Consider the following 23,318-nt stretch of genomic DNA (forward strand, 5'->3'; position numbering starts at 1 on the left):
CTTGTGATCACTGATGCTGAGCACTGAGATCATGTTACTGCTATCTGGTTTGCTCTGGATTTTCCTTCCTTGAGTTTTCATACAGTTCACAGCCAAAGGAGATGTTAACCTGAGGGGATGCTTTTTCTTTTAGACTTCCTCCTGCTGTGGTGTAAAGAGTAAGGCTTCAAAGCTGCAAGTACTCATCAACATGTCCTCTATTGGTCTGGTAATATCCTGGTAAGTAGAATGAGTTTCCACAGGAAAACCTGAAAGAGGGACAAAAAATACAAGAGCAAAATTGAAGTCAGGGGGACCTGGCTGGTTAGGGAAAGAGGATTGTTTTTCCTATCCTGATGAGGTCCAAGTTGTCTGGCTTGATAGCAAGTCTCATTGGATAGGTAGTGGAAAACCTTGTATTTAGGTTGAGGAATATGTTGTATTTAGGGTTGGGAGACTGTAGAACTTATTGCTAGGGAAATAAGACAGGGAGTGAGTATCCTCTTTCTTGAGCAGTTTGTGACAATATGGAAGGTAAAAATCATCAGTTCTAACTAATCTGTGTCTCAAGAAGAACTGAAAAATATCTTCAAATATTATGTTGCTAGCTCTTTGTTGTCTACCTGTCCTCTAGTACTCTTTCTGCCCTATTGCCTCCAGATCACAACGCATCTATGTGTGACTGTAAAATATTCTGCATTTAAAATAAAATCCACTAATGGTTTTGCATAATTGCTGTAACAATAGTTTAATTTTGGAGAGTTTGCATTTAGCACTGCACTAAAAGCTAGGAATTTCTAGCATAAACCTCTAACAACCTATATTGATTGCATATCCTTAATGCTCTGGTTTTGTTACAGCCATTTTGATGAACTTAAAGTATGCTTCTAAATGTGTCCTATTCTAAATGGGGTGGTGGTGCAGCCTTGAAACGTCACTGTAGCCAATGAAGGTCTCCAAAAACATTTATTTAGAAATTTTCAAGTTTTCTTGCTTCTCTTCAGTTCCTAGAAGGGCAATGGTTGTTCACATGTTGTAGTTCTGCAATTAGGTGTATTCATAATCACATACACACACAAGGAACCCTCACATTTTCACTGGAGTTTTACTCATATCTCATTTACATATCTCATAAAAGAAAGCTATCTTATTGTGTAAATGTAGATAAAGGCAAAAACATTTGGTCAAATTGAAGTAGGAAGTTCTGCAGGGGAAGGAATCAACATCAGGTCAGTACCTACAGCACTGACGCAGTTTTCATCCCCAGAGTTTGAACTCACAAGAGTTCTGTGAAAATGGGTAGTATTAACTCAGGAAGAAACTGGCACTTGGTGTAAATAACCACACTGAAAGCACACTAGCATCTTTTGTGAGATAAGACGAAACATCAAATAAGCAACTGCCACCTCAAACAACAAACAACTAAAATATATCAGTATTCATATTATAAGGAAATAACTCTGTAATATGCAAAATTAGTAAAAACAATACATTTAAACATTGTTATTCCTAATTAAAACTAAAATATACAATTTCATCACCAATAAAACAAAGTCTTGAGAAGCAGCTAGGCTTTGCAAGATTCTTGAATGCTGACATTCAGACTAGTAGACCAATGGAGACAAAGCATGCTAATGCTGAACATCTTTTCCTTTATATGTCTTCAAGTATCTTAGCTTTCTGACTTTTGGTTGGGATACTCAGCTGCTACTACCTACTACCTACCAGAGGAGATCAAGCTGTCATCTGGGTAGCTATATATATATATAAATTTAAAGATCAGATGGTGTCAGTTGCTGCTTTATTCATTTATATATTTTTTCTTTAAGATATTTTGGCAGGTTAGCAATCCATTTTCCTATGTCTGGACCTTTCTGTTTCCCCCCTCCCTTTCCCCCCTCGTTGTTGAAGGTTTTCTTCAGAGTTTAAACAACTACTCTGTTTTTATCTGCTATCTGTAAACTAAGCTTATCCTAGGAAGTACAGACTTTTTCATTCATCATTAGGGGATGTTAAATTCAGAAGTCTTGTCTGCAGAAAACTAATTTTTTTTTTAAATTTTTTTCTTTTTTTTTTTTTTTACAGTTTGACAGCATTCCATTATCCTTAGCTCCAACATTAAAACTCATTAGATAATTTCATTCCTCCTTGACAACTCTGCATTTTCACTTAAAATTATCCTCTTTGTACAGTTTGGATTTTTTTATTCTTTTGTATTATTTAAATTGATTGTTTTTGTGACATGATTTTGGGATTCTTGTTCAAAATGCATTCATTTTACTGTGATAAAGTAAATGGATATTGAGTATTTATTGCCTTCATCAACAAAAAAAAGTACATTATGACAGTACTCCAGACTACAAAGACAGGTATCTCAGAAAACTGTACATTATCTATCAAGAATGTAGGAATCAGTGATGAAAAGAGATTTATATGCATGCATGCTAGCAACAGAATATGATGCTTCCAAGTAGCCAACAATAGTCAAAGTCTTCAGTAAGTAATGTCTTTAACAGTTACTACTGTTAACATTCCTCAGTATCTGAATCTTCAACTAAGGAAACTTTTGTTTAAGGGAAAGATTAAGGCCCAGAAAATAAGCTTGGCTGAATACATTACTAGTAATAAATATCTAATATTTTCCATGGAACTTTAGGAAGGGACTCCAGTGTAGTTACCCAGTCATTTCTTTATCCCTAAGAAAAATCAGTGGGTGGTCAGGCCTTGATACAGACTCCCCAGGTTAGTGGTCATGGCCCTAAGTTGCCAGAGTTCAAGAAGAATTTGGACAATGTTCTCAGATATGTGGTTTGAATTTTGGGTGGTCCTGTGCGGAGAATTAGGTTTGATCATTGTGGGTCTGTTCTGGATTGGCATATTCCATGATTCTATTATATGCTCCCTTCAAAAAATATCTACTTGTATGCCTCCTTAAATAACATTTTCTACGACTAGTATGGCTATTAGGCAATACTCTAACATGAAAGCTAAATCTAGGCTTCAAACTTTTGGGGGACTGTTAGGGCCTTCCTGAGCAAGTATGGCTTATTCAGTTTTCTTTCACTGTTTGTGAACTTCTGTGGAGTCACTTCATCAATTTCCAGCAGCCCTCACTCCATCTGGCAAGAACTGCAACTGTACTCCCTATTTTTTTTCCTTTTTAAATTAATGGCTACAAGCTTCGTTCAATGTCTCTTTGTCCAACTGTAGAGAAGAGAGAGTGAACAATAGATCCTCATTTCCTTTTATCATAGAATCACAGAATGGCTTGGAAGGGACCTCAGGGATCCATGCTTGGTCATCATTTTTCATCTGTTATATATTCTCTATTTTTTAAATTTTTATTTTATTTTATTTTACCCAGACAGCAGAATTCTGCCTCAGTTATCACTATGGAAGCCAATCCACGTCTTTGATTACTACCTCTTTTGAACCTTTCTCAATCAATGGAGGTTTTTTTTTTTCTCCAATACATACTTCTAAGTTGGAGCCACTGGAATGTGTAATACATTAATTTTGCTCCACTATCTCATTGAAATATTGTACATTTCAGTTGTTGTATGTGGATCAGATGATGGATTCATGTGAATTCTCACTCGCTTGCATTTGGTTGTCATTAACAATGCATGGGTTATGATTTTCCCACCTTTTTTTACAAGATGCATGGTAGTTCACTGTATTTTCATGTAACCCACACTTTCTTTGCTTGTCAAGATGACATTAAATAGCACCTTTAGTATTACAAAGGACAAAATACACAACATGTGGTACTTTTTGCCATTTGGCAATAGGTAATTTCCTGCCAGGAATAAAATATTAACAACAGATAAACGAACATCATCTGCAGGACAGAGGGAAATGGTTGCAGGACAAGGGGAAATGGTTTTAAGGTGAGGGAAGGAAGATTTAGGTTGGATGTCAGGGGGAATTTCTTTAATATGAGAGTGGTGAGGTGCTGGAACAGGCTGCCCAGAGAGGTTGTGGATGCCCCGTTCCTGGAGGTGGTCAAGGCCAGATTGGATGGGACCCTGGGCAGCCTGGTCTAGAATTCAATGGGGAGGTGGTTGGCCCTGCATGTGGCAGGGGGGTTGGAGATTCGTGATCCTTGAGGTCCCTTCCAACCCTGGCCATTCTGTATAATTCCGTGTTAGTGACAGACTCATGCTGGCAGCTGTTTCCACCTGGACGTTCAGGCAGCCGCAAGCAAACTGCTTGGCAGCACCGAGGTTACCCCAACCACATCACACCACCACTGCCCCACTCCCACTCCGCGCCCACTTCACTTCCGGCCGCGGCCCCGCGCATGCGCATTGTCACCCCGCCGCCGAGCATGCGCACAGCGCCGGGTGCCGCCGGCGGCCCGGGCGGCTTCGGCGCCGGTGCCACCGCCATGGGTTGAGGGGTGCGGTGCGAGGGCTGCCAGCGGCTGTCGGGCGGGCTGCCCCGAGGATGGAGAGAGCCATGGAGCAGCTCAACCGCCTCACCAGGTCCCTGCGCCGCGCCCGCACCGTGGAGCTGCCGGACGGTAGGAGCTGAGGGGCGGCCGCGGTCGTAGGGAGCGGAGAGCGGGGTTAGGGGAGGTTGCGTCGGCTCCGGCGGCCCGGCTCTCACCGCCGGGCTAAGCGGGTTCCGCCCGGGGAGGTGACTCGGGGAACGGGAGCCGGCTCCCCTGCCCGCTCCGGGCACTTCTTGTTTTTTCTTCACCCTCTTCCTTTTCTCGGTGTCTAACAGTGCCCGTCTGCCTGTCGGGCAGTGGCGGTCCCACGCCTGTGTCCTCCCTCTGCGTGTGCCGGCGTCCCGCTGCCCGGAGGGCTGCCCGTGGGGCGGCTGCGGGAAACCCGAGGGCTCTGCTGCCGTCGGTCATGCGCTGTCACTGCGCTTCCTTCAGGGAGTTGTTTTTACAGCTGAGCCTGGCTGCGTGGCTGCCGCCTCTCGTTTCCTGCGTTGTGGGGGAGAAATAGTCCTGTTTTCTGCATGCTTTCTCTGTTGGGACTTCTTGGCTGGTATATGGGGCTTTCTGCTGCTCTTTCTCCTCGTCCCCATGGATGGCTTCAGTGCTGCGGTGCAGTTACTGATAATGTCACAGATGCTTCAGGGGGACTTTCCTGCTTCTCAACAACCTCGTGAATGGTGGCAGTGAGAACTGATTTGATACTGCCAGCACAAGATGAAACTTATGGGAATAATGAAGTAACACTTCAACCAATTGACGATGACAATATCATGGAATTGCCAAGGTTGGAAAAGGTCTCCAAGATCATCCAATCCACCAATCACCAATATTTCCCACTAAACCATGTCTCTCAGTGCAGCATTTAAACATTTCTTGAACACTGGGCAGCCTGTTCCAGTGCCTCACCATTCATTCAGATAAGTTTTTCCTAACATCCAACTTGAATCTCCCCTGGTGCAACTTGAGGCTGTTTCCTCTAGTCCTGTCACTGGATACAATGTGAATTATATTCCAAGATAACCTCTGTTCAATGACCATCTTGCACTGGTAGATCTAATGTCTTATCCCTGGAGCTGGCCATTGTTCAAACATTTCTTGAGGAACAGCTCTTGTGTAAGGAGTCTGGGATTTAGTGCTTCGCTCCAAACGTGTACTGACAGGATCAGCTTAGAATATACCACTCCCAGTCTGGTATAACATGTGATGCGATGGCTTCTCATGTGCCACAAATAGCTTTAATTGTAAAGGTGTGGAGTTCGCCTCTGCTCTCTATCCTTAACTAGGAGTTACAGTATTCATAGGAAAGAAGGAAGGGGTGGGGAGAGCGTATCATTGGTAGAATACTGCAGCAGTGGATCTAGAGGTGTTCAGGAAACATGTAGATGTGGCACTTAGGGATGTGGTTTAGTGGGCAAGGGTTGATGAGTTGATGGTTGGACTAGATGATCTTAGGTGTCTTTTCCAACTTTAGTGATTCTATGAATCTACGAAATGGTGCGTTTAAACTTCCTTGTGCTGGTGAAGTTGAATCTACATGTTTGTCTTCCTTTGAAGATAAAGCGACTGAAGGAACTGGGGCTGTTCAGTCTGGGGAAGAAGAGACTGAGGGGAGACCTTCTTGCTCTCTTCCAGTATCTGAAAGGTTACAGCGAGAGCAGGGCTGGTCTCTTCTCACTGGTAACAGGTGACAGGACAAGGGGAAATGGCCTCAAGTTGTGCCAGGGTAAGGGGTTGGATATCAGGAAACACTTTTTTACAAAAAGGGTTGTTAAGCACTGGAATAGGTTCTCTAGGGAGTTGATTGAGTCACCATCCCTGAACGTGTTTAAAAACCGTATGGATGTGGTGCTCAGGAACACGATTTAGCAGAGGATTGTTGGAGTTAGAGTAGTATGGTTAGGTTATGGCTGGATTCAATGATCTTGAGGTCTTTTTCAACCGGAGCAATTCTATGGTTCTCTACATGGACTGTAGCCATTGGGGTACTATATAGGTGGTGCTCACGCTTCTTTAAGATGGTGATCTCCGTTAAATTCAAGCCTGTTAGGAAATAAAATATGCACATCTTGTCAGATCAAGATTGTGGATGATGAATTTTGAGTGTGTGTGTTTGGTTTTTAAGCAAGCATTACCTCTTAAATCCAGTGCCAGTGAGTACAGTGAGCTGACCTTGCCAACACAAAAATGTTTGTGTTTGTTTGCTTGTTTTTAATCACTATTCAGTAAGCATTTTTTGGGCACGTAAGAACTCAATACAAATATCTGGATTCTACTGTAAAGGCTCAGTGCTTGAAAGCCAGGCCTTGTAGCCTGGAGCTGCAACTTTTAGGCCCTTAATATTTATGACTTGAAATGGAAGCAAGTTAGATAACGAGGCATATAATGCTTTTCTCCCTTGTATTTTTATGTATTTTTATTTTGAGTCAATAGGAGCTTGTTTATGAATAGGGATAATATTTACAAAAAACAAGAAGAAAAGTTCCTTAGTTAATTAGCTCTGTACAGAAGAATTCTGGTAAAATCTGTGTCTTGCACAGTATACATCCCCTTAATGAAATAGAAAAGGCTCAGGTGAGTAACTATGTCATAAACACCCTTTGTGGCCTGGCTACACCCATATTTAACTACTGCTTAGGTTTATTTGATGCTCTCACATTCTGTTGCTGCTGTTATTTTTAAGCAGACTTATTTTTCTGCTAAGAGACGTTTTGAACAGAACTCAAGCAAGAGGTTTTCTGTATTATTTTCTTTTTGTCGATTAATTTGTGAGATAATCACATACATTTTTCAACAGTTCTTCCCTCAAGGCTATTTTAGTACGTTAAAGTCATTTTTAAGTTTTGTCAAATTAATTTCTTCTTAAAATAATACTCAAGAAAGTCAGTAAGTGATCAAGCAGGCACATCTAAACTCATGTTATTCTGATACGTGAAGTGGTAATACTGACAGAGACTGTCATTGCATATCAGGCTATTTTCAGGCTATTTTCATCATCGATCTGCATCTTTGTGTTGCAGCCTTTTTTCAGTGCAGTCAGATATGAAATATGAAACATTACAAATAAAGTATACTGTATTCAAGTTTTCAAGTCGGGTTTAAAATAAATGATTGTAGAGTTGCTTTCACTTTCACAAACTCAAAGCTGTGAGGATTATAGAAGTCACCTTGCGATATGGGAAATTTGTGTCTTTTTAAGATGTATTTTTAAATTTTTTGTGAATGCTCATTTCTTAAATGCTTTGATGTAGCAGAGTTAAAATAAATCGATAGAAAGAGAAAAATGCTGTGTTGAAGTTTTACCTCTTTGTGAGTATGGTAGATCTTTCTTTATGATGTAACTCTAGGTATCCATAACCTATGTAATAAGAGTGATCTGTTGATTAGTGGGCACTTTAAAAGGTGAATAACTGCTGCTAGATGAACTTATTTGAGGTAAAATATTACTTTTTGATAATGGAATCATTTGATTTCTTTACAGATAATGAAACTGCTGTTTATACACTAATGCCAATGGTGATGGCTGACCAGCACAGGTGAGAGCTTATTTACATTTCCTATTTTTATTTTAAGGTCATAAAAAGCAGCGTGTTTGCTATGACTACAGCTGCTGGTGTGTTCTCAGTAGTTCTAGTGCTGAATTGAGGTTTCTTCTGTAGCTGAAGTTAGTAGTTGACTGTGACTGGCTGAGAAATCTGATTCATTTTATACTTTAAACTGGAACTGCATCATTTTCTCGATGCACAGAGAGGAATTTGCTCTAGAGTAAGGAAAACATAGTTTTGTAACTGGGTTGTAGCTCTAAGTGTGTATTTTTTTATAACATAGAAGCTGTTAGTCTTACGTAGACGTCCCCAGAAAAACAGAATGAGTGCTGGACAATGAGACTGACACTTCTGTGGTTCCTCAGATAAGCAGCCATTTCTCTTACTCAGTTGCCCTCAGTGTGTTTGGGACTTGTGAGCTGCACAGTGCCAGCAAAACCGTGCTGCCTTCCACTAAGTTCTGTAGGCATGCAGGTAGTACCTCCTGCTGAAAATAGAAATCGCTTATCTAATCAGTATAAACATGTTACACATCATATCTTGTTGATACTGTGTGCACAGGTTTTACATTATGTGATCAGCTCATTACTGGAGGTTGAAATGACTAGTTCACTTGCAGTCTGACCTACTTTGAGATATCATATCTTAATCAGTTCATTAGAACTCGAAGGGTTGTATTTATCTTATTATCATAGTATGTCTTCCTACATAGTGGTCTCCTGTACTAGTCTTCTTTCTGAACTTTGTTTATATTTAGGAAAGCTGGTAGATATCTCAGCATAGACATCCTATTCTAGTTGAGCAAAATGAAAGCATATAGTTTTCTCAAATATAAGCTAGTGATATACTTGTTTTCTGTCTGTAAAGATGTCATTTGGCCATCTGGTCTAATGCCAAGTAATGCACATCAGTTGCCCGTTGTCACAGTTCCTTTTTATGTTGTAATGCTATAATATGATGGAAAACACAGCAATGACAGCAAGGTAGCAAAGTCCCAGGCTACAGCAAGTGATGATAAGCCCAAGTGCAGCAGCTGTGGATGCAGAAACAAAGCTCACCTTCAGAAGGCCCCAGGTAGGCAGGGACCTCAAGCAAGATACCCTCCCCTCATTGCCAACCCTTAATTAAGTTCTGGTAAGAGATGGATTCTGGCTCCACCCCTTCTGGTCACTCAGATGCACCTGCATGCACCTGAGCTCTCCTGGGTTGGCCCTGTCTTCCTATCAGGTGCTCAATCACTGGTTCAGCCATGACTTACCATTTCCACTACATACATTTAAGTCAGAAGTGAAAGAGTGGAAGTAGGTGTTAATATACAGATGCTTGAATGTTGTTGGAACTCTTGTTCAGAAGTTGGTTGCGGGGAAAAAAGTTGTGATCAAGTAAGAAATAGAGTACTTTTGTAGTAGTTATGGTATATACTTGGATATTATCAGCTATTTTTTATTAACATCTGGTATTTCTGTTTGAAGGTCTGTCTCAGAGCTGCTATCAAATTCAAAATTTGATGTGAATTATGCCTTTGGACGTGTGAAGAGAAGTTTGCTTCATATTGCAGCAAAGTAAGACTTATTTGAGTCCGGTCCAGAAGTTAACAATGAAAATTATACCACAAATCTAAGGCATCAATGTAAGCTGGAAAACTCTGTAGTATCAGTTACATTTGTTTTTGCACTTCCTTTGTATTTTTTTTTTTTTTTTTTCAAATCAATGTGCCTGTCTCCCTGTTGAGTGACAGGTGTTATATGTGCTGTCAAATAGCTTTCCAAGTTCTGGTGAATTCTAGTATCTTGGTGGATACTTTTTCTCCTTTCTGGGAAGAAATGTAGCCATTATGTATTTCCTGAATAGCGGGGCTACCCTTGCCTCTAGATTCAGAGAAGCATCTGCCTGTTGTGTGTAGGTGCTGTTTGCTTTTTTTGAAACAGTGCGAATCATTTGGGTGCTCGTTGGGAAGCAGCTATTTGAGTTTCTTCGTGAGCATAACAGAAGGGGTCATTCACTTCTGATATGTTTTTAAATAATAAATGTCTATCCTGGATGAAACACTTGCATGCAAATTTCAGATCTGTGACCTAAATTTCTTATTTATGTTGCTCTTCTGTAGGATAAATCTGCATTGCCCAAGAGCAGATTAATGTCCTTAATGGAAATGAACCAGATAGTTTTTGCAACAGCCTTTTGGGAAACTAAGCTTTAAATTAATAAAGGAATGCACTCTATTTGGGTTCCATCTTATATGTCTTGGAATGTCTTACATTTAAACCGGATAGAAAAAAAAAAAAGTAGTAATACTGCACAAGAATACCAGATGCATATAGATAACTACATATAAGCAGCAAATATTCGGGCACAACAAAGGTAGAAATTTCAGCTTTCTGAATAGATGGTTTAAGTAATGTGTTACCTGAGCATTACATGTCTGGATTATATGCTACTTATATGAAGTTTGCCCAAGGAAGTACTTAAAAAATGCAAGCAAATCTTTGCGTTTGTCTTAGAATCTTCTTTGAAATGCTAGATTTTTTTATTGCAGTACACAAGAAATTATATTACAGTTTGTGGATTCTGTTTTATCTTGGCTATTTGTTGGATCATTAAGAGGTCATCAAGATGCTATTCTTACAAATTACTTATTGAACAGCTAAGCTTCAGTTTCTTTGGGTTGTTGTATAGTAGTTTTGACCTTGAGGACATGGTAATAATAGGTAAACTGGTCAGGATGAATACAAAAATACTGTTTTTTTTTTTTTTTTTTCCCTTCAAAGCAATACTTTCTGGAGAGTTCAGAAGAAATGTTTAGAAATGTCAGAAATGTTTATTCAGAAGCAGAATAAATATTTATTATAAAGTTTCTTGGTGACGTCGATTACCCTAAGGAGCTGCCCTATTATAAAAAGTAAAGAGGACTTACAGACTGAAACTCAATAGCAGAAAAGCATTTGCACGAGTTCTAGCATTTTCCTAATATTTTAGATTTTTTCTGATGTTAAAACTTGTAAATGTAACTTCCAGACAATGAAGTATAAAGAAAGAATCATACTGGAATTAGGGAAAATTCAGTCCTGTGAATAGATGAAAGATGAGGTGAGAGGAAATAATAAACAACATGTTGAAAGGGAAAAGCACATTATGGATGGATTATGCTTTAAACAATTGGCTGTCTTGAAGATTCACTGTTGGGTTTAAAAGTCACTAAAATCATATGCAAGCCTGGCATCTATTTATTAGTACAAGCTATGATCAGTCATTTCTCATCATATTTAAGAGTTCTTCCTTTTGCTGTATGTGACTTGAAATATAAAGATGTAAAAGCTATTTAATTTTAAGAGTTTATGTTAATTGCAATCTGCACGTAGTACTGCTGTTGTCTTTATGTCAGTGTGAATTTGGTTTGTAAATATCCTTGTTATAGTTTTTCCCTTTTCTTCTTAGCTGTGGCTCAGTTGAATGCCTTGTTCTATTATTAAAAAAAGGAGCAAATCCAAACTATCAGGACATCTCAGGATGCACACCTCTCCATTTAGCAGCAAGGAATGGGTAAGAAAAATGTTTTAAAAACTTAAAGAGGTGTTGCACGTAATGCACTTTAGATGCCATGATGTTGGAACATGCCTTAACATGCCTTCTAGTTGCTTTTTGAGAAAATGTCAGATCTTATTTTGGCCTTTGAAAGATTGTTTTCTCCTTCCTTGTGGAAGAATAACTTTAGCCTGAATAATCTGTGTCTCCCGGTTATGTAGTTGTTATTTTGAAGGTAAAGCTTTGCAGTGCTAAAGATAAAGCTGTTCCAACTCTCATGCTGGTGATGGCTTTCTCTCTTCAATTGTTACTGACGTTTCTGAAAGTCTGCTTTAGGTAGTGCATGTCATTCTTTTTCAGTAAAACTTATCAAAATTACCAAGCTTTTAAAATATTTCTTAATCTTTTATTATCTTATTTCTCAAACTGTATTGCATGAAAACACACAGCTGATTATGGCAATAGTCTTTTTTTAATTCTAGAACATCTGTGCTTTAGTAGTAACTAAATTACATCACAGCTGTTTGTTCAAATGAGTATGAGTGTGTTTAATATTAGGGGAGCAGTATCTGGAGGAGAAGAAAGGAAGAAAAAGCTAAGTGGTATCATCATAAAATACGGTTATGTGAAAGAGAAACATGAGAAAAGTTGTAAGAAGTACTTAATAAAAAGAAATGAGAATAAACTGTTGTGGCTAAAGCACTTAGAATATTAGAGAGCAGTAAAAGACCAACGAAACATGAAGGAGGAAAAATATTCCTGCCAGTTGTTTTTTTGTCCCTAGTTGTCATGTCACACTTACTATGTGAATCTCTAGTGCTGTTAATGATGATTTCTCTCTTTCAATTGCTCAGTACCATAGTCTTTGTGAAGTAAAACTTTCTGCTATTGTTTTTTAAATTGTTAATTAGAGTGAGTGGAGCTTAAGAAGATGATTTTGCCCTGCTTAATTTTAATGTATTGTCTTGTTTATAGCCAGAAAAAATGCATGAGCAAGCTGCTGGAATACAGTGCAGATGTCAACATTTGTAATAACGAAGGCTTGACTGCAGTAAGTGTTGTTAATTCTCATGGTGAACTTAGAATGAATGCAGAATTTGAAGATCCTGCTTTCTTATGCCTCTGCCATCTTACTTGTAACTAGACGAAACTGCTGTGTCCAGTGCTCTTAAGAATCAAAGATGTACTTGAAATACTGAAGTATTTGATATTCAGAGCTTCTCCTGTGAAAATGTTGTCAATTATGCAGTCAGATTTAAAATTTTACGTATGAAATATTTGCATAGTTGCTTAAGGAAATATATCATTGTTTTGTACTTAGATTCATTGGTTGGCTGTCAATGGACGGACAGAATTGCTTCATGATCTTGTGCAGCATGTCAGTAATGTAGATGTTGAAGATGCAATGGGACAGACAGCCCTTCATGTGGCTTGTCAAAATGGGCACAAGACAGTAAGTTTTTAAACTTTAGTAAGTTATTACAGGCATGAAGAATTGCATAATGCTTAAGTGTTATTGTATGTGGTTTTTTTTTTTTAAGCTTCAGGCCAGTCATGCATGAGATGATGGTGAAATGTGAAGAACTCTATTGTTTGTCTCAATATTGACTCCATACTCTTCTCATAGTGATAACTGGTGTTGCTGTTTTTGAGACTTCAAGTGACTTACTCTATATACTCACTTATGTTCTGTAGTATTGTTGCCTTGTTGACAGCAGGTTTTGATGTGATTTTAAAATGACGAAGATGTTCTTTCTTGTTACTTGTAACAATTCATAATTGTATCAGCTAACGGCCATTAAAAACTTTTGACATCTGAAATGGTCTTAATTTACCCTGAATAAAACGTGCATGAAGTTGAATCAGATATATGTTTAAAATTAGGAGTAAACAAATTCACGGACTCTTCATATATTGATCTACATGAATGTAATTTTAGGCATGGTCTTGCAGTAGGGCTGAATATGTGCTCTTAGAGTACAAGTCTAGATGCTGTTTGTGCTTGAACTGCATCACAGCCACGTAGTAGTAGAGTAGTGATCTTGAGTTATACTGATTGTCTTCAAGGCTACTTATGGTTTGAAAAATTATCTTTCTACGCAACTCCTTTCTGTTGTCATTGCCAGATCTTGACTTTGGAGATGAAATTTTGCAGAACTAGTATCTATAGACTTATTTACTTCACGTGAATAGAATACAGCAAAAGTTGTTTGAATATCAGCTCAGTATTTTAATATTTTAAATTATGCTTACATATATACATTTACTTTTGTGTGTGCTTAAAATTTAACCTTGTGATAAGCAGTCCTCAAACTGAGGTTTGCTTCTGTGTTAAAACAAACCCAAAAACATCTGTTTGTAATTCCAGGGGTCTGAAGTTCAGTAAGAAGTGTTGTTATTAAAACAGGAAGATCTATGACTTCCGACAAGCATGGTTCTCTATCTAGTATTCAGAACTTTTGCTTTTGAGATTCATTGCTAGAAATTAAATCCTTCAGTGTAATTAGATGTGTATGATGCTAACTAGTTCTGAGCCATTAGACTTCTCTGCTCCTGTCTCTCTAATGTTGGTATTTTTTTTCTGTTACAGACAGTACAGTGTTTGCTGGATAGTGGTGCAGACATAAATAGGCCCAATGTGTCAGGGGCAACTCCACTCTATTTTGCTTGCAGGTATATATTCCTATGGTTTAAATATCATGCTAAAAGTATTTTTTTTCCTAATCAATAACAGTGGTGGGAAGGTACAAAATTAGGAAGCATAAAAGCTGACTTACATTTAATCTTTCCTCATGTTTGAACGTAGTTTGGTGTCTTATCTAAATGTTTGCCTTAGTTCTTCAGGCTTTTATACCTCTTTGTAATAGATATATTAAACATATAGCTGTGCATGTTACAGCAAGAATCAATGACTTATGAAGACATCCATCAACATAGGTTATTTTGATGAATATTTTTCTCTTTCCTGTGACTATTTAAAACCTGTGTATTTTATAGTAATAATTCAAGTAGCTCTTTGTACTGAGTCAGTATTCTGTTCTTTAGGCTCTTGTGGATAGCTAAGCACTGATAACTTTCCCAGGACATCTGTAAATACAGGTCTGCCAGGCAGATCACTTTTGTGCCATTTTCAAGATATCATCTAAATTATTTTTTTTTCCTAATATGGGAGGACCCCACATGTTGAGGTGTAGGAATTAAGCTAATGATAGCTATCTTAATACTTTGTACAAGTACAAGTTTTATACAGCATTTTTGACAATTTGTTAATGTGTGTTACGGTGTTACAGTGTATGCTGTTCAGCTTTATTTCAAAATTGAATGATAAATGACTTCTTGTTTTAATTGGACCATTTTTGTTGTTATTTTGTTTGAAATTCTATAATCCTTAGCCTATGAATGTAGGATAAATAGTTCACTTATGATTAAATGTTAATAAAAACAAAAGGAGAACTGGTGGCCTGCTAAGAGCTACATTGTGGGAGTCTTAGTTTCTGGAGCTTTGGAGTTAGTCTCTTGGCAATTGGTAAGTAAGTAGAGAATAAGTAAGTAAAGAATAAATAGCTGCTAGCTTTTGACACTCACTTTAAAATATGTAACCAACTTTGTCTCAGCTTAGAGTTTTTCCATGGGAAGGGAATGCATTGTGAGTCCATTGTGATATTCTTTTAGAAGCAAACAATTGGAGCAGCTGGAAGGGTAAACTGGACAGAGTGCATTGTGGAAGTAAACATGTCTCATTGTCAAAAGTGCCAACTGATGGTGCTGCCAGCCAGGGAGGAAGTTAACTGAGGACAGGGTGAACAGAATGCACTAGCAGTATCTGGTAATGGCTGGAGAAAGGGTATGAGTGCTCAAAGTCTGACTCAGATATCCCTGTTTTTAAAGGTGTGGAGGCTTACAGTGAAAAGGTCTTTCATAAGGCACTTAGTCTTAGCTCCTATATGAAATCTGGTAGCTGACTGTGTGTTTATGTTAGGTCCAAGTCTGGTACATTAGTTTAACCTGTTGGTTTCCTGGTCTGCAAAGACACGGAGGAGGTGAACTCAGCTGGAGACTATTGAGGTGGATTGTTTGTGACCTGAAACTTCATTGGACAACTTGTATCTGTAGCCTTAGATACTACGTCGTTTATTTTGGTTATGATCATTAGATACTTCTGTATTACATTTTTGTCAGTATATGCACTAAATATTCTTGAAGGCAGTTGTCAATTGGGCTTCCAGTGTTTTTAATTAAGTCAACACGTAATCACTGGTACTCAATTTTTCATTTTTTTTCAGGGAAAAGTGTTTTGGTGCAACTAGATAATATATTAGTTCAATAATTATTTTTTTCCCCCTAAGTCTATTAGGAGTGAGCAAAGAGCTAATTTAGCAAAGAATACTTCCTCTGTGAAGTTGTCCAGGGTGCAGGAAATGCAGCTCATAGATGCTTACCGGGCTAGACAAGGATTGTTCATTTCTGAATGATGAGGACGAATCTGGTTGCATAAATGGGCCATATCTAATTTTCCACTGGGCTTCTACAGTGATTTGGAAGGGTAGTGGTGGGGCATGTGAATGTTATGTTATCTTCTGTCTCATGTTTCTTCTTAGTTTCTTATTACATGGTATTAATTCTCTCCTAATTTTTTGTTGACTGTGTTTGTTAGGTGTAGTAAAACATAACTCATAATAAAGCATAACTGCTGTAACTCTTTCTTCTTTTGGATAGCCATGGTCAGAGAGACACTGCACAGATTCTTTTGATGAGAGGAGCCAAGTATTTACCAGACAAAAATGGCATTACTCCACTGGATCTCTGTGTACAGGTATTGGTAACAATACCCTAAGAACAATTCCCCTAAGAACTGTCACTTGCTAACAATATTAATTGCTCAGTGTTATCTTTTTAATTTTTAGGCCAAAGAAGGATGGTAGTTCTTCAGCAAAACAGAATTGCAACGTGTGTCTCTGTGTGTGTGTGTGTGTCTCTGTGTGTGTGTGTGTCTCTCTGTGTGTATACACATATATATGTATGTATATTCAATGAAACTGCAAGGTTTTTTTGCTAATTTTCAGTTTGTACCCTATGCAAATGTTGGTAGTGGGGATCTCAAGTGCTTAAGACCTGCCGTTGAAGTAGTTATGTCTACATGGTAATGACTGCTGTCTTCAGCACCTGTGGGATATTTTTGGAATAATTAATTCTGCAAAACTTATTTCATAGGCAATCTGTGAAAAGTCTTAATCAAGTTAGGCTGTTTATAGCATTTCTTTTGGACAGGAGAAATTCTAATCAGTCCTCAGTTCTGCTCTACTGTTTTGTGAGATTTTTCTTAAAATCCCTTCTTTTTTAGCCTTCCCCTAGAAAAATAAAAATATTGTACCTTTGTTAAAGACTTTAGATTTATTTAGAGTCTTGGTTATGCTGTCATGTAAGGAAATTAATTACATATTGACGGTGGTACTTTTATACATTTGTGTCTGTTTTTAAGGCTTAAGGAATTCTGGCATTGAATGTTCTGTAAAATCTCTTATTTGAGTGTGATGTTTGAGTCAACTATATGTATATCTGATTCACGTTACCATTGGGAGGGCTTGTGCTGGAAAGAAGTGGGAAGTCAGCAAATAACTGTAGGGGAAAATCCTCAAAAGTGTGTTTTAGACAAAGATATCTCTGATGAGCAGGAAGTAGATCCAATTGCATTTCATTTTAAAGTGATCTTTTTCTAATGAGGTCTCTAGAAAATAGTGAGGGTTGTTTTGGAGGAGATCCCTTGCTCATGCCTTCTGTAACCCGAAGCTTTAAAAGCATTGTAAGGCATCAAAAATAAATGAAGTATATTGAATGTGCCTGCTCAGAAGTACTAGTTTACTATACTGTCTCACTGCTGTCTTTTCTGTGAAGCTCAGAAGTAGATATTTTCATCGTTATGGCAGAATGACTTGCTGTAAAACCACACTGTCTACTTGATTTTGAGGCTTCTTACATCCACAAAACTGTAAGAAAGTATAGAAGTATATACTTAATAATACTATTCTTACTTCTTTTTTTGTAATTAGAGTTTCAAATTACTGCTTTAGTTTTCAGATTTACAATCCCTAGGGAAGTAGAGGGATGAACACTGCCTCAAAATTCTGTTTTTTTTCTGAAGTTGTGAGTAGTGACACCTGGTGTTTGCTGTTTTGTAGGGATGATAATACTGCATTTGAGATCCTCTAGACAAGACAAGCTGCTGAGTAAAAAAGGAGAAAACAAAATATATTCTTTCCTTTTACATCAATAGTTTTGTTCTTTGATTATGGATTAGATTTTCAAAGTAGGTTCATGCTTTAGGAGGACTGAGATTATGAATCTTTGTATTTCTTGCTAGTGTGGTATAATCTTGCTTTTAAAGAGATGACATTCATTAATTCTTGAGGATTAAGAATGGTTTTGATTTTAATACTTAAGTTCTTGGCAGTAGGAGTGATTTAGTCAATCTAATCAATGAATCTCCTATCACTGAAGTGCATTCTAAACTGTCATGTACAGAGAAGGATCCTCTGGAGTTACAGCTTTTAATAAAGTACATCTTTCCAGCTGTCTATTCAGCTGCTAGGTGTCCTTTTAAAGTTGCAGCTGTGTTGAATAAGATTTGATAGAAACAAACCACACATTCAAGTTCTGTTCTTTCCCAATAGCAAAACTGAGAAAAATGTTAAGCTGGTTAACACTATTGATCTGGAGCACGTGTGGAATCATACATGTGTATTCATTTTGAAGTTAAATAACCTTTCTGTATGTTTATCTTATTTTTAGTTTAGCAAATCAGATTTGTACCTTATGAAACTTTGGGGAAAGATTTGTTTCAAAGGAGTAAATTCTGGGTGTTATTAGGTGAACTGGTATCATCGATCAGCAGAGAAGCTAAATATTGCACAGTATTTAATCTCTTTGGTGAGTTGCTGGGAAAGAAATGTTTAAGTGTCAGCTAACTTTGATTTTCCAGGTAGAAGAACTTATCCACACTCTTAAAAAAAATAATAATAATACAAGGAATGTTTGATCTAATATACTGAAATAACTTGATTCTGTCTTCTCCCAAACATTTAGTGATGTCTAACATTGATGCTTTATTGACTTTGAGTTTACTTTAAGACTGGATTTCTGTAGTCGGTGTTACTTTAAATAATTGTAATTCTCAGTAGGTCTTAATGCCTATATTAGGGTAAAGCCCAATTTGAGTACTACTTTTAATTAAAAATTGTTTTGAACTATTGCTTTTTAGGGTGGATATGGAGAGACTTGTGAAGTCTTAATACAGTACCATCCTCGACTTTTCCAGACAATAATTCAAATGACTCAGAATGAAGATCTACGGGAAAACATGGTAATATGGTAGTATGTTTTGTAGATCTAGCAGGGAAGTGTAGTATGGGTTATTTTTCTTCTTTCCCAATTTAGATAATTTTGTTTTAATATTTTGTTTATTTGAAAGTAATTGCAAACAATCTTGCGGATTTTAAGACTAAAAAGAAAAATAGTTTACTTTAGTAAAGTATTGGCTGCCACTTCACTGAACTTGGTTTACTAGATTTTGGAAGTTTTTGTTTTCTGTAATCCCATTACTTCCACTACAAGGTTGAGAACATATAAGTCTCTATAGAAACAGTGCTTAAATTTCTGAAATAGTGTAGAATTTTATAAAGTACAATGATACAGAGATGAGAATTCTCAGGGTGTATTTTAGAAACATGGAGAGATGGAGTAGATGACTTCAAATAAGAGAGAATGTTAAAGGATTAAAACCATGGAACAAAAATGACTTTCCACAGAAAGATAAATGACAAAGCACACTATCATGTATTGCAGAAGTGAAGACAATAAGCAAGGAAAATGGGTGTTCCATCTGATTAATCGTGGTAGTGTGTGTGAAGTCAGATCTGAATGGAAGACCTTGTAAAACATATTAGATGATTCATTGTATAGTTATGTTTCTTGTAAAAAAAAAAAAAATAAGAAGAAGAAGGGGGGGGGAGGGGGGAGGGGCAAGTACAATGCTCCTGTACTTATGTAGGAACAATCAGTGTTGAAACAGATTATGAGAAGCTGCTGCCTGTGGAGCAGCTCTGTAGAAAAGGATGTGACATTTGTTGTAGGCTACAAGTTGTGCTGACACATTGGCATCATGTTTTTCAGTTTGTGAGAGTGAGGAAGAAGGAAGGAACTTCTGTTTCCTTTAAGACATGCAAAGCAGTCCTGCTGCACAAGTTCTCTTTTGCTGAAATATTGCATCTAGCTTTGGAAACTGTGTTCAGAGAAAGATGAAGACTCCTGAGAATTTAAAGAAAATAATAAACACAAGAAATGACTGCTATAAAAAGATTGAAAGCGTTACAGTTATGTAGTGTAAAGAAGTTTGGGATAGGAAGAGGCTTGCTGACTGTCTGAAGTTTGTAGATGGCTGCTCAATAATTTTTTACAGTAAGAAAAATTTTGCCTTAGATATTTGTAGCTAGTGATTCAACTTAGCACTGAGAAAAACTTTCACATAGTTAAGGTTAGTGGAGTATTAGAAAAGAACTTGATGAAGCTGCCTTCAGACATGTAAGTGTTTAAAAATAAACTAGGCAAATTAGACAAAATATTTTGGATCAGTAAGTAGCTCTTATCATAGGATCAGAGTGTTGGGCTAGATTGCCTTTGTGAGGTTCCTTTTCTTTTTGCCTTCCTGCAGTTCTATGAGAAGGATTACTGAACCTTCTGAAAGTGGGGGTGACAGAAGTGAAGTAAATGAGAAGATTGTAGGAATGCACGATGAATGGTGTCACTGGAGTTAGTTCTTCTGTGAGAAAATGCCTAGGATAAAGAGAGGGGTACAACAGAGGAGTTAATAAAATGTTAACTAAGGTTAGATTAATTGTTCAGCAACAGAGGAATGTACGTTAATGTTTCTAGGAATTAGAGCTAGATTGTGTAATAATATTCTAAATTAAACTTTGGTCTGACACTCTATGCAATCTCTTTTGTTTTAATGAACTCAGTTGCGGCAAGTTCTGGAACATTTGTCTCAGCAGAGTGAAAGCCAGTATCTTAAAATCCTGACAAGTCTTGCTGAAGTTGCTACAACTAATGGTCACAAACTACTTAGGTAAGTATGAGAGGATTATAAATTGGTTGATAAGCTACCAGGTAGTTCTTGCCACTTAATAGGTTTGATAATCTAAACCATCTGATGTTGGGCACATGCTGGAGTAAATGGATCTCATATCTAATTCTGTATAACAGGATCTGCTTAGATCACTGTCTTCACAAGGATGTCATTAGAGAAAGTTGTTATCCTCCTTGTATAGCTGTTAGCACCAGGAAGATTGAGTTGCAGAGAAGTGACATTTTTAAAAAAAATAAGTTTAACGCAGCTCTGTCAGTTTTAGAAAGGGAAACTTTTTAGTTAGCCATCATTATTACTTCCCAGCCCCTGTCCTTTTTTCCTCACAATTTTTCTTTACTTTCTGCATGCTTTCCTGGTATGCCTGAGAAGAATTTTGTTTTTTTCAGGCACTTGAATCATGCCTGATGGCTCTGGTTGTCTTCCATGTTTACTAATATATGTATGAAAGCACCTGTACTGCACCAAAGCAAAAACCAGCATCAACAGTGTGCTATCTCAGCAGTGCAAGTAGCAGTTAGTTGAAGAAGCATGTGAAATAGGCAAGTGTGTTTTCCTAGTATGCTTTACTAATTTTTGTGGCATCTGTTAAAGGCAGTTTGTGCAAAACACCTCATCTGTAATGTGTTGGAACTTCAAATGTGTTTAATGTAAATTAAACTGACGATTTTGCATTTCTTTTTGATTTATTACTGTTATTGCTCCATTATATTGAGCAACATTTTCTCAGTATGGCTGTAGAAACAGACTGTAGGAACAGCTTGTACGTGTCACAGAATATGAGCTGCTATGTGCTTCTGTAGTTGCTGAATGTGAATTGTCTAGCTCAGGCTGAAGACAAATTAGAAGCATTCAGTTGGATGGGCTGGCATTTCTGGGTATGCCTGTACTGAGGGTGTCCTGCAGAACCAGAACTTCTGTTAACAGTTCAAATAAGGCCAGCCAGTCAGGAAATTTATGTTACCAAGTTGAAAATTAAACTTTCTCATTCTTGCTGTGTTTGCCATTCTTATCTTTATTGAAGGATAATTGATTTATTGACAGTTTAAATCAAAATCATGGCAGGAAAGTTGTGCTTTCTGTAGTAGTTGTGTAGTAGTTTCCTTAAGTAGGTGTGCAGGTGTATTTTTTTTCTTATTAACACCTAATTGGTAGTCATTAGAATGTTATGCAGTAAACAATAAGTCTTTTGATTTTTTTTTTTTTTAACCCATATGTAGGAGGAAGCAAAGTCATGGTAAAGGTACTGTGATGCTACAGTTGTCCTAAGCACTGTTCCAACAATATTATGTGTAACTAATGTTAGAAATTTTTAATGCTGTTTAAACTTGAGTGCTACGTTGTATGTCTAATTCTATTGTGCATGTTTCAGTGGGATTTTTTCATTTTTAAAGTTTGAGTTGCTTTAAAAAATTTCCCTGCGGAGCACTGAGGAAAGAGCTTTGTTCAGAAGTATAATTAGTTGCTTAAATTTAGGTAGATTGGAACCAGCTGTGAACTAGCGGATTAGTAATTGCATCAGAGATATGCATCCTCTAAGGGTGTCAGTGTTCTGGTGCATGTTGATCTTATCGTTAGAAAGCAAGTACTTCAAGGATAAAACTGAATATATACCTCCTTATAAATATGCATAAATACACAAATATGTGTATCATAGAATGGTTTAGGTTGGAAGGGACCTTTAAGAGCATGTAGTTCCAACCCCCTGTTGTGGGCAGGGACATTTCCCAGTGAATCAAGTTGCTCATGGTCCATCGAACCTGGCTCTGAACACTTAGAGGGGTGGAATTTCCACAACTTTTCTGGGCACCCTGTTCCAATGCCTCACCACCCTTTGAGGAAAGAGTTTCTTCCAAATATCTAAATTAAATCTCCCCTCTTTTAGTTTAAAGTAATTATCCCTTGCCCAGTTGGTACACTCCCCAATAAAGAGTCCCTCCCTACCTTCCCAGTAGGTCCCTTTAAGTACTGGAAGGCTGTAATGAGGAGCCTTCTCTTCTCCAGGCTGAACATCACCCTTCTTATGAGAGGGGCTTTAGCCCTTTGAGCATCTTTGTTGGAGTGAATCCAGAGTAGGGCTACAAGTCCATGTCCAGCTGATGTTGGGGCCTCAGGCCTGGATGCAGTACTTCAGGTGGGTCTCACAAGGTTGGAGCAGGGGGGCACAGTTGCCTCCCTTGTCCTGCTGACTACCCCTCTTTTGATGAAGCCCAGGGTAAGGCTGTCTTTCTAGGCTGCAAGCACACATTGCTGGCTCATGTCAAGCTTTTCATCCACTAGCACCACCAAATCCTTTTCCAAAGGGCTGCTCTCAGAACTGTGTAGATTTCATTAAAAGAAATTTTAATTTCTTGCAGTTTTGTGTGTGTGTTCAGGATTGACAAATTCTTACCTCTTGGAATTTAAAACAAAAGTTAAGTTTGAATAAGAATATTCCACTTGTTCACAAACTCATGAGTGTCTCTAATTCTACACTGTGTTTGTGGTGAAGGACTTCTTACTGATTTCAGTGTTCGCCAGTTAATAAAGCATAAAACTTGTATATATTAAATAAATAAGTAAAAACCCAATGCTCTTATGTTTTATCTTCTAGGTCACTTGTTTTCCCTGTAAAAAAAGAAAACAAACAGTGACATTTATCATCCTGACCCCTTAGCTGATTAAGATAATTAATAGACATTTAGGA

General features: G+C 37.7%; 1 protein-coding gene across 3 annotated transcripts in view; it reads left to right on the plus strand.

Moving 5' to 3' along the window:
- Positions 1–4,296: 4,296 nt before the first annotated feature.
- Positions 4,297–23,318, plus strand: part of HACE1 (HECT domain and ankyrin repeat containing E3 ubiquitin protein ligase 1) — a 47,386-nt gene continuing 28,364 nt past the window's right edge. For 2 of the 3 annotated variants that reach the window (XM_031610758.2, XM_031610759.2), the window contains exons 1-10: positions 4,297–4,504; positions 7,911–7,965; positions 9,447–9,536; positions 11,410–11,514; positions 12,472–12,547; positions 12,818–12,949; positions 14,087–14,169; positions 16,213–16,309; positions 18,752–18,853; positions 20,508–20,614. In XM_031610758.2, the coding sequence (XP_031466618.2) occupies positions 4,429–4,504; positions 7,911–7,965; positions 9,447–9,536; positions 11,410–11,514; positions 12,472–12,547; positions 12,818–12,949; positions 14,087–14,169; positions 16,213–16,309; positions 18,752–18,853; positions 20,508–20,614 (923 nt within the window). In that variant the 5' untranslated portion in view covers positions 4,297–4,428. Of the gene's footprint in view, positions 4,505–7,910; positions 7,966–9,446; positions 9,605–11,409; positions 11,515–12,471; positions 12,548–12,817; positions 12,950–14,086; positions 14,170–16,212; positions 16,310–18,751; positions 18,854–20,507; positions 20,615–23,318 lie in introns of those variants that run through there. The other variant, XM_031610760.2, reaches the window with a different exon arrangement.

Source organism: Phasianus colchicus, chromosome 2 (genome assembly GCF_987193195.1).
Source record: "Phasianus colchicus chromosome 2, bPhaCol1.hap1.1, whole genome shotgun sequence".
Classification (NCBI taxonomy): domain Eukaryota; kingdom Metazoa; phylum Chordata; class Aves; order Galliformes; family Phasianidae; genus Phasianus; species Phasianus colchicus.